The 14,748-nt window shown below is 41.7% G+C and overlaps 1 protein-coding gene across 1 annotated transcript; it reads right to left on the minus strand.

The window, feature by feature from the left end:
• Positions 1–2,157: 2,157 nt before the first annotated feature.
• LOC126991960 (N-acetylglucosamine-1-phosphotransferase subunits alpha/beta-like) lies at positions 2,158–14,231 on the minus strand. The gene is made up of 4 exons (XM_050850625.1): positions 13,977–14,231; positions 5,775–5,956; positions 3,150–3,408; positions 2,158–2,357 (listed from the first exon to the last, which is right to left on the minus strand). Exons 1-4 carry the CDS (start codon positions 14,175–14,177, stop codon positions 2,331–2,333), a joined length of 669 nt encoding a protein of 222 aa, XP_050706582.1. The 5' UTR covers positions 14,178–14,231; the 3' UTR covers positions 2,158–2,330.
• Between the last annotated feature and the right edge of the window lie 517 nt (positions 14,232–14,748).

A 14,748-nucleotide genomic window follows, 5' to 3' on the forward strand; every position in this document is an offset into this window, starting at 1 on the left:
CACTCACGCTCTCCGACGATTACCAAATAGTGAATTATGGGAACAATTTTATACGCATAAACTGAAACTTTCGCACTTGCAAGTATTGTAAATAGACTACCTGAACATACTTTGAACATTTTTCGGCAAAAAAAATGTGGTCGATGAAGTATTGGCAAACGAAGGCGGTGTCACCTTGACCATTTCCTCCAACCGTTGGGGCTACAGACAGCGGTTGCCCGTACGCCCAACCAGGAGTGAGTTAACTGTTGGTTGTCCGTCAGCTGGTGTTACAATGGGCCTTTTTCCTCCAACCACATTGGCGGTAGGGGCAACCGGCAACTCCAACTTTTCTGGGTGTGCGTCACATACTGCCAAGGTCGGTTGCACGTAAACAAAGCAATCGCCCTGTATCCACATGGCATCATCTGCTGTAGTAAGGGCTGTCGCGGCTTGTGCAGCCATTACCCAGGCTATGGATGGAAGAATTCAGCGGTTGTGGGCACGATTATGGCTTCAAAGATGGGAGGACAGGAGTGTTTGCCCAAACCTTGTCAGAGAACTGGGAAAATTTCCAGAACATCATCCATGGACACTGTTGGACGAACCTATTTTTTCTGGTAGTTTTCAGTGTTATGAAATAATCTGCTAACTGTTTCTGACGTAAATCATTAAATCACTAATATAATTATTGACTCTTCAATGCCTGTTGTATGTGTACCCGCCGCTGCAGTCCATAAGTGGACAAACTAGAACAAAACCAGTCAAATTAATGTTTTTCTTGCTGTATATTCCACCAACGCACATGCGTGATGGACAGCAGAACGACTGATTTCAGCGAAACATTTCTCGCAACATCTGCCAGCGTAGTGGACCGCTGCCGTCATGTCCCACCCTGCACCAAGAACACAATACCAGGAGTTCTACAATTTTCAAAGACTGAAAAAAAAGTTTATTGGACTGTGGTTCCATAGCACGGAATGTTCTCTTATCTTGTCAATCAAATAGTAAACAAAGCAGCTCTCCTAGTCCACTTTATGAGTCTCTTGGTGGGCCATCTTCCACTGCTCCTCACTCTTCAGCCACTGCTGTCATCTGTCTGTTTACATACAGCCATGCAGTACCCATGTACCCACGCTCGAACCCATAACTGTTTTCCATTCGTACAGACAACCGACAACTCGCTTCCGGTTCAACCGGGAGTGAGTCGTCAGTTGTCCAAATGGGTCAGTTGGGCATATCCCGGTTGTCCGTAGCCCCAAGGGTTGGATGAAAACAGCCGTGTGACACTGCTTTTAAGGCAGCGTGCATGACGCCGACGGTAGGTAGACCTGACCCGTACATGTCAAAGCAGCATAAAACTCGGGGAGGCAATGCACAAAAGTCAGGATGGTGAGAATTTAGGACAAGGCATGAAACTCAAAGATCATGAAACTCGGATAGCGCGAAACTCGAGAGGGTACTGTAGCCAGTGCATGTAGCCAGTGCATTAGTTCCGCAATATTATGCGAGTGTGAGTCAGGTTGTGTCTGTGTAAGGTCACTTCTGCAAATGCGTAATCAATTAAAAGTGGCCTCTAGGTAAAATAGTATCAAAGCTGTTTTAAGCACAGGTGTTATCTATTGTGTAGCTATTTTCTTGACTGAAAACCGGCAACGGTCTTTATGAGGTGTTTTTTCGTTACGCTATCATAATGCTTAATTTCCCCTTCCCTTTGACGTGTCCTTTAAATATTTTTATTGAGATTTACTCATACAATTAGGTATGTTCTTCATTTGAAAATTTTAAGAATATCTTTTTCTTTTTCTGACAAATTTACGAAGATGAAACCTGGCGCCAGTATGTGTTCTTAACCCCTTCAATCCGTCGACGCCAACGTAGGCGTCCGACGTCATCACCATTAATCCTCTTCTAAACCTCTTAATCTTCTTCCATTTTCTCTTAATTCTCTTCTAAACCTCTTTAAGAGGAAGTGGAAGATGATTAAGAGGAATTTAGAGGATTGAAAGGGTTAGAAGAGGATGAATCCTCTTCCCTTTCCTCTTGACCCTTTCCATACTGTGACGCCGACATCTGCGTCACGTATGGAAAGGGTTAATATTATTTAAAAATAAATTTTCATTATCTATGCCCAAATTAGTTACTGTATCTTTATTGTACAATTACCTTCTTTATGTGTAACAAAAAAGAAATCATAACATATTTTAATTTTCATATGCTTTACTTTACTTATACAGAAGCAATTACCCAATTCCCAAATTGTAAAATTTAACTATAAATATAACTGTTGGCAATAAGTCCATCGATGAAAAGTTCATCTGTTCGGGAAAGTTTGTTGTTGAAACGTCTGTTCAGCAATATGTCCATTGGTAAAATGTCTGTGGACGAAACATAAGGATGAACAGCTCAGTGAGATGGGTGCCAACTGCCTCAGGCAGGCTTCAAACCCTGGCCTACAGATTCAAAGCTAGAAGTCCTAACCATGAGATCAACCAATAATTACCACTGCACCACAACACATCCAACACCTTTATTGCAGATACTATATGTTCAGCACTACCACCTTAACCCTAGAACACTAACCTTAGAAAAAGTCACACCACTACTAACCATGGGTACATCATACCCGATTTTGAAAAAAAAAAAAATTAAATGTAAAGTTTTAATGGAATAAAGTTACATGAAGGGACTTCAAACTTTGTATCTTGACTTAACATTAAGAAGAACTGAAAAACGTATTGTTTTGGTATGAAAATCAGGTACTGAAAAATGTTACTAAAAATAGGAAAAATGTTCAAAAATTTCAAAAAAAAAATTTCATAAAAAAAATTATCATCCGATGGCTTCCAAACTTCTTGTATGGCCTCCCAGGTCCTGTGATCCACTGCACAGGTGATCACTAAAAAAGTACGTAAACAATATCCTAGGGACATGTACAACACCCTGTATCACCAACCATGGGTATGCCGCACCCGAATGTAGGCCTACAACAAAGGTGAGCAGAGAGAGCGAGACAACGTGACCTTCCCCTACACTGTCAAGCGGGCACATGAAGCTACTGAGGAGGTGGGTACCCTCAGAGCACCGGAACCATACACAATGGCAATGACGTCATTCACTTCGGGTACCTCATACCCATGGTTAGCGTTCTAGGGTTAATGTCAACTAACCTCAGCACTAAAGAAGTTGACGAGTGTGAGGAAGACGAGTGAGGCAAGGCATGCATAAATCAGTGCCCGCACAAAGTCCCTCCACTTCCTCCAAGCAACCAGCTCCTCCATGTAGAGAAAGCGATTCCTGTAGTTGAGGGGTAGCTCAAAATATGAGGGAAGAGGGAACAAAGACTCATAGGTGTCCTGGACAAGAGCATGGATCAAGTCGTTGGATTTGCTCTTTGGGTCTAGGTTGCTGTTCAGGCAGATGAATTTTCTGTTGGCAAAGAAATAGGTATTATATCATATGAAACTAATGCTCTTGCTACACTCCATAACCTAACTACAAAATATTTATATTATTCCATGTAAGTAAGGGGCAGCACTGCATCATGCCTTCAGCTTGATGTAGAATGATACAATACCTCACATTTGTTCCTCTAAAAGGGCTGTGAGGCACAGCACTACAAAATTTTATTAGAATAAATCAAATAATTTCATATGAAAATATAGCAGGGTAGAAAGTGTTACTCACCTCTCTTTATTTTATCCAGAACAAAGCCATTGAAAGGATAACTTGGCAATACAAGTTGCTTCTCGCTGCCATCTGAACAAGCTTACAGTGATATGTGGTCCATACTGATATATTATATAAGCACTAGTTTCAAGTGTTTTAGCTTCATTTTTTACAAAAATAAACAGATTTTAGCAAGTAATACAGAACACCATCTGTTAAGTGAGAGTACCCAATGTAGTTTATCTAATTTGAAACACTTGCAGTTACTGCAAGCTACCTTCCTACAGAGGTAAGTGTCTTAACTCATAAGTGCCCTCTGCCAGCATTTTGAATAAAGTAACAGCATTGGCCTCTTTTGCCTGAGGGATGGTGTCTTGAGGTACTACATGCCAATATATTTTCTTTATTTATTTTCATTAAAAATTAAGCTGACACATTCAAAACCTGTGCAACTTAATACATTAGCATGGATTGCATATCCCTGGAAGACTAATTTTATTCACCTTTCTATCAACCTGACAAAAAGGGTGGCAAGAAGCAAGTGAAGCTGCCAGGATTTTTCCTATAAAGGCTGTTTTGCATGAAATAAAGAAAGGTGAGTATTGTTCTCTTCTCTGCTATATTTTCATACAAATTATATTAAATATTGTCATGGCATATTGTAGTGCTTTACCTTACAAGCAGCAAATGAGATGTATTGCATTTCCCTCTCCTTCGCATTGAGGGTCTGGATACATTGCTGCTCCCTTCCAAAATTCAGTTCAGAAAGTCTCCCATTGCCTGACCACCTCCCTTCCCTTCAAGGAACCCAGTGGACTTTCATGAGGTAGGCAGGACTACCTCCTATATATAGTCCAACACAAATATGAAGTCCTTTTGAGTGGGTCCTGAGCCTCTCCACAGCCCTGCCTTATCACCCCTAATACATCACTCTCTCTCATATGTCAGCTATTTATTATTTGAATTTGTGTCTTAAATATTCTGTATACATTAAATAATGTTATATAGTACTATGGATGTGTCACGGTCCAGAATAAAAGCAATAACTTGTATAAATTCCTTAACAAGTGACAACATTGCTCTCCAACGTTGTCAGCGATCAACACCACGTAGCTTCCTCCCTAATCTCCATCCGTGACGGCAGCTGCTACAACTCACTCTCATGTGCTCCTCAGATGGGAAAATAACTTATTTACAATGTGATGGAGGTGGAGGCAACGCTTGTCCTTACTCCCAATAATTGAGGGTAGGTTTGGCAGTGCTGTGGCCAGGCCCCACCAAAATGGACTTTATTGCGTAGTTGGACTATAACTTTTTCAGGTATCCACTGGAAGCAATCACAGTCTGCTCTCAAAGCACCGGCAAGTTTTTCCCAATCCCTGCCCTTTGTTATTGATTCAATGAATTTTTATCATTCATTTGCCATCATTCAGTCAGCTTCTATCAGACATTTCCCAAAATATAATGAATTCCTTTTTGGTCTGTGCACCTTCCAACCAATTTTCATGATGACTGGACTGGCAGCTTTTATACAGATAATCCTACTAACAGACAAACAAGCTAGCAAATAACCCCAAAACATAACCTCTTGGCATAAGTAACAGTCCTGCTAACACACAGATAAACAAAGAGACAAAGAAACAAATAAACAAACATGAAAACATCAGCTGCTTTTGAGAAGTAATAATCCTGTTGACAGACAAGCAAAAAATTAACAAACAAACAGCACCAAAAATATAACTCCCTTGGAGGAGGTAACTATTCTGCTAACAAGCAAAAATACAGATTAACAAGCAAACAAACAAACAAGCAAACAAACAAACAAAGTGTCCAACATAAATAACCTCTTGTCAGAAGTAAACTCATCACAAGAATGTAACAATAAACAAATGAATATGGAAACAGTTACAAACAAGGACTCCATTTTTTTTATATCACTGTACCCAGTACTAAACATTAATCAGTAAAAAGAACAAATATAAAAATATGGACAAATAAAAGAAATTACGACAAGAACTTAAAAAACATAAATGATATAAGGAAAATTTCAAGGCCTTTCTGAATGCAAAATTATGTGTTTAATATATTAATTTCCTGGTTTATTAACATGAACACAAATAACACACCGTTTGTTCTTGCGCACTTCATCAAGCATGTGAATGACAATGGACACATTAGAGGTGACCATCTTGAAGTGGATGGCATCATCTGACAGGTGGGAGTATTTGTACTTTTTCACCTTCTCCAGCTTACGGAGGAGTAGTGTCAGTGGCTCACACCTCAGCATCAGTTCCAGAGACACTGTGGGCTGCCATGGAAACAGAAGAAAAAGGTGAGATAAGATGAACACTAGGCAAACAAATGCTACCAATGTAAACTTAATACCATCCCTATGAGTCGAAAATAGTCCTTTTTGTGCATCGCTTCCCCTTAAGATGGAAACAAGATATCAGAGCGATAAAAAAACTAATCTTTACCAAATTTTGATTTGGATCACATTACATTAATCTTAAAAAATAGTGTAACTTAAAATATATATTGGCTTTCTAACATCACGTTAAACCAAATTTGTTTATTTTAAGTACATGTAAAATGACTGGTACCCATACCTGATAAGTGGCCTAAGACCAGTGGTGGACATGCATTCATTCATTCATCTTTTGACACCTGCTCCTAGGAGCTCCCACCAGGGGATGGCCACGGCAGAAGAGTTTCCCTCTCTCTCTATCCAGACACTCCCTCCTTGCCTGTTCAAAGTTTCCCAAGGATCTTTCACCCCTCTTCCTGACATACTCCTGCACCCTATCTCTCCATTTTGCTGGAGGTTGTCCTCTAACATTCCCTCCCTCTATCTCACTCACATACACCCTCCTGGTCATCTTACTCTCCTCCATTCACTCCATGTGACCAAACCACTTCAAAGTCTGTCGCTTCACTTCTTCCACCACTCCACACTTCTTCCCTTCACCCACGTGACACATTCCAAAATGCTCATACACACTTTCATTACTCATTCCATCCATTCTACTCACACCATATGCACTCCTCAAATAACTCATTTCCACTGCCTGCACTCTAGACCTCTGACTTTCATTCCAGGCCCATGTTTTGCTTGCATATGTGAGGGTTGGTACTATTATTGTATTTCTCAAATCCCTTTTTACCTCCATGCTCACACTTCTGACTTTCATGATACGTCCCAAAGACCCCACCACCTTTCTTCCTTGCAATGCCCTTTCTCTTGTCTCTCCTTCTGTACCACCATGCCTACACAACTGATCCAAGGTACTTAAACTCATTGACCTCCTCCATTTATTCACCATTCAACTTTATTTTGCATTCTTTTTCACATTCAATTCCCACTCTATATGGGCATACAAAATCCACAACCTCACTTCTACTCCGCTCACAAACCACCATTTTACTTTTGATGACATTTACTTTCAGCTTTCTCCTTTTACATACACTATCAAAAACACTGACCAAATTTGGTAAGTCACTTTCATTTTCTGCAATGAGCACTGTGTCATCAGCAAATAAGATTGAATTCAGCACCCACTTTCTTTCCTCAGCGTACATTTTTACTCCAACTTCCCCAACTTTGCCCTTCATTTCTCTCATAACACCATCCATATAAATATTGAACAACCATGGTGACATGACACACCCCTGCCTCAAGCCCACTTTTTATTTCAAAATGTTCACTTGTTTCTCCACTAATTTTGACACATGCGGATGCATCCTCATAGAAAGCCTTTATTGCATTAAGCAGTTTTCCTCCCACACCATATATCTTTAAAACGTCTGACAATGCCAGCCAATCGACTCTATCATAAGCTTTTTCTAGATCCAAGAAGGCAGCGTATAGTTTTTTTCCTTTTGCTAATATTTTTTTTCTACTACCATCCTGAAGGAAAATATCTGATCCACACATCCCCTTCCCTTCCAGAAGTCTCCTTGTTCTTCACTGATTTTCTCTTCTGTAAGTCTTTGCACCCTCTCTATTATGACTTTTCCATATACCTTTCCATGTATACTCAGCAAAATTTTACCTTTATAGCTCCCACACTCACACAGTGGTGAGCACAGTTCTGCTAATCTGCTAACCGCTAATTAGTGAAGCTAACATTTTCATTAGCTGATTAGCATTTTCGCTAACTTTGAAAACAGTTAGTGGACCAATTAGTTTCCGCTGAAAGCTGTTCCTCCTCCGCTCACTTTGTCAACTAAAAATTTATACAGGTTTGTTCTTGTCCGGTGTGGGGAGACAGCACCAGTTGAGCCACTTGGCACAATAATTTCAAAGCTTCCACCTTTGGGTTAATTACGCCTTCAAGTAGGGTAATTGGACAATTATTAGGGAAACTTTTTGGTATTTTAGGGTAATGCATCTTCCATTTCCAACTCTTTGAACTCGGGATTCAATAATAAGAATTTGATATTTTCCACCTGACAAGAAATAAACTTAAAGGGGGCGACTACGCGGTATTTTTTGACGAATATGTTTAATATCGAACGAGTACATGTTTTTCGCTCAGCATGGGTGGGAATCCCTAAATTGCCATGTGGTGAGGTTTGTTTTCATAAAATTAAAACCCCTCCCCCCTGGGGAGGCTTTTGCATCATAGCCGGACATGCACGTCATAGGACGCGCATGTCAACATATGCGGTATCATTCGTATATACATAAAAATTTCATTAGAATATTTTCCTTCTCTGTAAATTTTGTCATCTGTCATCCTCTCTTCTTCGCTTGGAGAAGCAGGGGAGGAAGAGAGCCGCCAATGCCCCAGTGCCAAGCGAGACAGACCGGGAGAGCACGTCGTACTTTTCTGTCCTCTCCAGCCAAAAAAATGTCCTTACAAATGATGTACAAGCGCAAGACAACCAGAAAAAGTCACCAACAACAAGAGGGCTTATGGAGCGGCCAAGCCTTAGAAAACAAGCAAGAGAGCAGCGTAGAAGCAAGGCACTCCCACGGCACTCCTGCGTACAGGTTACTCTCAATTTACGCGAGTTTGGTTTACGCGTTTTTGAAATAACGTGGAATCCAAAATCCAAATAAATGTTTACACGTTTTTTCACTTATACAGGTAACTTTCGATTTACACGAGTATTGTGTCCTTGAAGAGCTCGCGTAAATCAAAAACAATGTAAATCAAACAAGAGGTAAGTTTCTATCGAAAAATAAATATTCACTTCATTCAGTGGGGGGGAGAGAGAGAGAGAGAGAGAGAGAGAGAGAGAGAGAGAGAGAGAGAGAGAGAGAGAGAGAGAGAGAGAGAGAGAGAGAGAGAGAGAGAGAGAGAGAGAGAGAGAGAGAGAGAGAGAGAGAGAGAGAGAGAGAATATCCATATCACCGAGATATCCACTCAGGCACTCAGTCTCAGCCTCACTCGTGTGAGAAAGAAATGAGGGACACCATGAGCAACTGGCTAGTATTGGTACCGGTACTGAGGAGTCTGGTACCAGTACCATACTGTATAGCTGACTGTTAGTACCGGTACCTGCCCACCCCTATTGTTCAGTAGCGTGGCAGCGTGGGTACTGTATTGTTGTTCAAGTGGCCCGTGGGAGGAACTGAGCTCAGCTGTGTGGCCGCGGCACTGTGCAAGTCCAGTTGCGTGAGACAACCGGTGGCCACTCCATAAAATATCGCGTATAAGTGGAAAAAATGTGTAAATTAAACATTTATTTAGATTTTGGATCCCGCGTTATTTAAAAAACGCGTAAACCAAACTCGCGTAAATCGAGAGTTACCTGTACGCGATATTTTATGGAGTGGCCACCAGATGTCTCACGCAACTGGACTCACACGGCGCCACGGCCACACAGCTGAGCTCAGTTCTTCCCGCGCGCCACTTGAACAACAATACAGTACCCACGCTGCCACGCTACTCAACAACAACAACAACACCCTCACTGCTGTGGAGTGGCTACCAGATGTCTCACGCAACTGGACTCACACAGCACCGCGGCCACACAGTTGAGCTCAGTTCTTCCCGCGCGCCACTTGAACAACAATACAGTACCCACGCAGCCATGCTACTCAACAACAACAACACCCTCGCTGCTGTGCTACCACAAGGGGAAGGGCAGCAAGAGGAGGAGCCACAAGAGGGAGAGGAGTCAGAGTGATACAGTAGGCAATAAAGGTACAAACCTACCTCTTGTTAGATCTACATTGTTTTTGATTTACGCGACCTCTTCAAGGACACAATACTCACGTAAACTGAGAGTTACCTGTAGCGGGATTGCCGCGGGACCAGATGCCTTATCATTCTCCAGTAAGTCAACAAGATATACACAATAGTATGTGAAAATTTCATGCCAATCAAATAAATACAAATGGCAAGACAGGGATGAAATGGAAAACAATCTTTAGGAGCCAATATCTCAAAAATTAGTTTTTTAAACTTCAAATAATTTCACAAAATTGGTAAAAAGTCTGATCAACTTTAGTTAGGTATCAGTTAAAACTACAACTAAAGGGCAATTTTTTGTTTGGAATAGATTTTCAATAATGTCAAAATAAAACGGGACACAGAGTGGAGAAAATAAGAAGTGATAAAACATTGTAATTTTTTTTCTTCGAAGAAAAAACAAAAAATCAAAACATTACTTCCAATAAAATGTAGATAGGTAAATAAAGTTTCTGTGGTATTTTTTTCAAACCGATTAACTGAAAATTAGTCTGTGAAACAAAAAAAAAACAAAAATAGGCTTTGCTTGAGTCTCATAAACTTCACTCAAATTTAACAAAATTTACAGAATATCATACCTTTACAGTAACAAACAACATACTAAGATGTCAAAGCTTTTGGACGTACCATATGCGCAGGAAGACCCCCCGTAGTCGCCCCCCTTAAAATAATAAAAAATAAGTGTCCGTTATGGAAACTAGTAAGAAATGCGTACATTTGCGGGAAATCTTGGGTAAAATATACGGATCTAGGATAAACTAGAGGCTTCTTTCTCTTCTCTTCTTGTTGTTGCTTGTTGGGCTCTTTGTTAAGTTCAGCTGCAATGTTGTCACCGTGTAGTCGCATTTATTATTGTCGCCTTTTTTTATCATTATCGATGTCATGGAAGGTGACCTGTGTGAGGATGTTTTTGTTCCGCCTGAGAATGCTGACCCTGTTAAAGGGCCGGCAGCAGCTGTGGGTGAGGCAGAGGACACTCAAACTAACGTTGCATCATGTGCAACATCAGTTTGACGTTTGCATCATGTGCCCTCTCTGGCCTCAATCCTCAGAAGGCTTATGGACCTGATGGAGTGCCTCCTATTGTCCTTAAAAATTGTGCCTCCGTGCTGTCACCCTGCCTGGTCAAACTCTTTCGCCTCTGCCTGTCAACATCTACCTTTCCTTCTTGCTGGAAGTATGCCTTCATACAGCCTGTGCCTAAGAAGGGTGACCGCTCCAATCCCTCAAACTACCGCCCTATAGCTTTAATAGCTTTACTTTCTTGTCTATCTAAAGCTTTTGAATCAATCCTTAACCGGAAGATTCAAAAGCACCTTTCCACTTCTGACCTTCTATCTGATCGCCAGTATGGGTTCCGCAAGGGGCGTTCTACTGGTGATCTAGCCTTCTTAACTGACTCTTGGTCATCCTCTCTTAGCCGTTTCGGTGAAACCTTTGCTATTGCGCTGGACATATCAAAAGCTTTTGATAGGGTCTGACACAAATCTTTGCTTTCCAAACTACCCTCCTACGGTTTCTATCCTTCTCTCTGTACCTTTATCTCCAGTTTCCTTTCTGACCATTCTATTTCTGCCGTGGTAGACAGTCACTGTTCTTCCCCTAAATCTATTAACAGTGGTATCCCACAGGGTTCTGTCCTATCTCCCACTCTTTTTCTGTTGTTCATTGATGATCTTCTTTCCAAAACGAACTGTCCTATCCATTCCTACGCCGATGATTCCACTCTGCATTACTCAACTTCTTTTAATAGAAGACCCACCCTACAGGAACTTAATGACTCAAGGCTGGAGGCTGCAGAGCGCTTAGCCTCAGACCTTACTATTATTTCCGATTGGGGCAAGAGGAACCTGGTGTCCTTCAACGCCTCAAAAACACAGTTTCTCCACCTATCCACTCGACACAATCTTCCAAACAACTATCCCCTATTCTTTGACAACACCCAGCTATCACCTTCCTCAACACTAAACATCCTCGGTCTATCCTTAACTCAAAATCTCAACTGGAAACTTCATATCTCATCTCTTACTAAATCGGCTTCCTCGAGGCTGGGCGTTCTGTACCGTCTCCGCCAGTTCTTCTCCCCTGCACAGTTGCTGTCCATATACAGGGGCCTTGTCCGCCCTCGTATGGAGTATGCATCTCGTGTGGGGGGGCTCCACTCACACAGCTCTTCTGGACAGAGTGGAGGCTAAGGCTCTTCGTCTAATCAGCTCTCCTCCTCATACTGATAGTCTTCTACCTTTTAAATTCCGCCGCAGTGTTGCCTCTCTTTCTATCTTCTATCGATATTTCCACGCTGACTGCTCTTCTGAACTTGCTAACTGCATGCCTCCCCCCCTCCCGCGGCCCTGCTGCACTCGACTTTCTACTCATGCTCATCCCTATACTGTCCAAACCCCTTATGCAAGAGTTAACCAGCATTTTCACTCTTTCATCCCTCACGCTGGTAAACTCTGGAACAATCTTCCTTCATCTGTATTTCCTCCTGCCTACGACTTGAACTCTTTCAAGAGGAGGGTATCAGGACATCTCTCCTCCCGTATTTAATCTTACTTTTGGCCACCTCTTTTGTTTCTTTTTTAGGAGCAGCGAGAAGCGGGCTTTTTTTTATTATTGTTTTCTTTTATTGTGTGACCTTGAGCTGCCTCCTTTGATGAGACCATGCATGCTATACCTTTCTGGAAAGCTCTATGTGTAAGCTACAACATATTGAGATTTCAGGTCACTAGGCCAATTCTTAATCCTTTCATTGCTAATCGCTCGCAGCGAGACTATTCCCCCAGGCGCACTCGGGCAGCCCAGCTGGGGGAGGGGGGTCTCTTTTAAACGCTGTATCTCAAACCCTATTCATCACAGCTAAAAAAGAAAAACACCATTGGAAAGAGGAGACCAAGATCTATAAAATTCGGTTATGTAACCCTCTCCTGCAAACATATTGGAACGTTCAGAGGGTGTTGCCTGTGAGTGAAACTGGCGCTCGCAGAGAGCTTTTAGCGCCACCACACTAGTGCCCACTCTTTTAACCTCTGCATCTCAAAAACTATTCATCACAGCTAAAAAAACAAAAACACCATTGGAAAGAGGAGGCCAAGATCTATAAGATTCGGTTATGTAAGCCTCTCCTACCAATGTACAGGCATGTTCAGGAAGTGACGCTAGTGCTCGCTCTTTCAACCGCTGTATCTCAAAAACTATTCATCACAGCTAAAAAACAAAACCACCAATGGAAAAAGGAGGCAAAGATCTATGAGATTCGGTCATGTAAGCCTCTCCTGTGAACGTACAGGCATGTTCGTGGGGTGTTGCCTTTGAAGACATACATTTATGCGTGCGCGGCAGCCAGCCATATTGAGGTAACTACTGACTTCTTGATGGGGTGCTGGCAGGGTAGTATTGCCAACTGCAAAATTTACAACTATTTGGTCAAAAAATCAGTCAGGTGATAGGTTAAGCTATGCAAAAATGGCGCTATATCGGACAACAACATCCACCAGTTACTTGTCCGTAGATTTTCCACGCTTTTCCGCTCTAGGCTGATATGATTTTCCACCAAATTTAGTGGAAAACCCACTGAATTGGCAATGCTGTGGGGTGAGAAATAGTGTTGGAGCACTTTCATATGCGGGAAATTTGAGTGTGACTGGCACTCACAGCGAGGATTTAGCACCACCGGCAAGTTACGCTAGTTCTTGCTGCAAGGATTTAGCATCGAAAGGGTTAAGGGTTTTAGAGTCAAAATACTATACAGAAAATAAATCCATATAAAAAAGTTAGCGGTTAGCGTTAGCTTCCACTAATTTCTTTAGCAGTTTAGCGGTTTAGTGTAAACGAAGCTAACTTTTTAGTTAGTGGATTACCAGTTACCGAAGCTAACTTTTCAGTTAGTGGTTCCCACCACTGCCTAAGACTACACACATGCTGTCCAGAAGACTGACCACCTATCACTTCAGACTATACAATGAGGATCAAAGATGAATTCTGTGGGAATATAAGTGCCAAGGATAGAACCACTATAAAACATTTGCCTGCGTGATTACAGGATGGGGTCAACCAGCAGGCTCCATCAAGAAAGCTTACTGGTGCTGTGAGCCTATAAGCACTGTAGGACAAGTTGAAACTCACCAGGTCAGAGTCTGCATATCTCTCATAGACGGGTGTGGGGATAATCTTGGTGTGGTGGTTGGCAGAGCAGTTCTTGACCAGTTGGTGGAACTCATGCACAATGTTGTAGTGTAGCGGAAGGTCATGCAGCGATGCAAGTAGTGTACGTATCTCTCGGTCTGACAGTGTGCTGATGGGAAGAAGAAAGAGAATGAATGACATAGAGGAAATTACACACAGAAAAAAAATTACATTGATAGAATAAAGAGAGAAGGAATAACACAGAAAAAATTACACAGGAATTACATTTAAGTGGCAGTAAAAGAAAAAACAAATCTATGGAAGGCAACAGGCACTGATGGGGATGGGCTCTCAAATATGAATATGAGAGTGTAGATATCACCTAGCTGATAATATACCGCAGGGACGGACAGCCTTTTCAAAGCAAGGGCCAGATGAGACTTTCAGGAGCAGGCCGCGGGCCAGTGTGAGAAACGAGAACCCCAAAGTATAAAAAATGAAGAGTGAAAAATTAAAAACATACAGATCAGTGAGACAATTGGCACTGCTTGCCATGAAGAAGTATTTCAATGTACAGCTCAATAGATGAGATAGACAACAGAATAATATCATTAGGTGGAGATCCAAGAGTTGGGAGCGAAGCTGAGACTTCATGTCCTTCATTTTGGAGAAGAGTATTTCACAACAGTAGATATCGTATATTGCGGCGTATAATACGCACCTTTCTCACATAAAAAATGCCTGAAAGTTTACCCCTGCGTGTTATACACAG

This window comes from Eriocheir sinensis, unplaced genomic scaffold, assembly GCF_024679095.1.
Source record: "Eriocheir sinensis breed Jianghai 21 unplaced genomic scaffold, ASM2467909v1 Scaffold373, whole genome shotgun sequence".
Classification (NCBI taxonomy): Eukaryota; Metazoa; Arthropoda; class Malacostraca; order Decapoda; family Varunidae; genus Eriocheir; species Eriocheir sinensis.

Excerpts from the sequence above, each read along its gene's own strand:
- LOC126991960 (XM_050850625.1), bottom strand. The coding sequence starts at position 14,177 with ATGTCATTCATTCTCTTTCTTCTTCCCATCAGCACACTGTCAGACCGA. Across the intron at positions 3,409-5,774 it reads GAAGTGCGCAAGAACAAACG|AAAATTCATCTGCCTGAACA; the intron begins GTGTGTTATTTG and ends CTTTGCCAACAG. Across the intron at positions 2,358-3,149 it reads TCAACTTCTTTAGTGCTGAG|ACATTTTACCAATGGACATA; the intron begins GTTAGTTGACAT and ends TTTCGTCCACAG.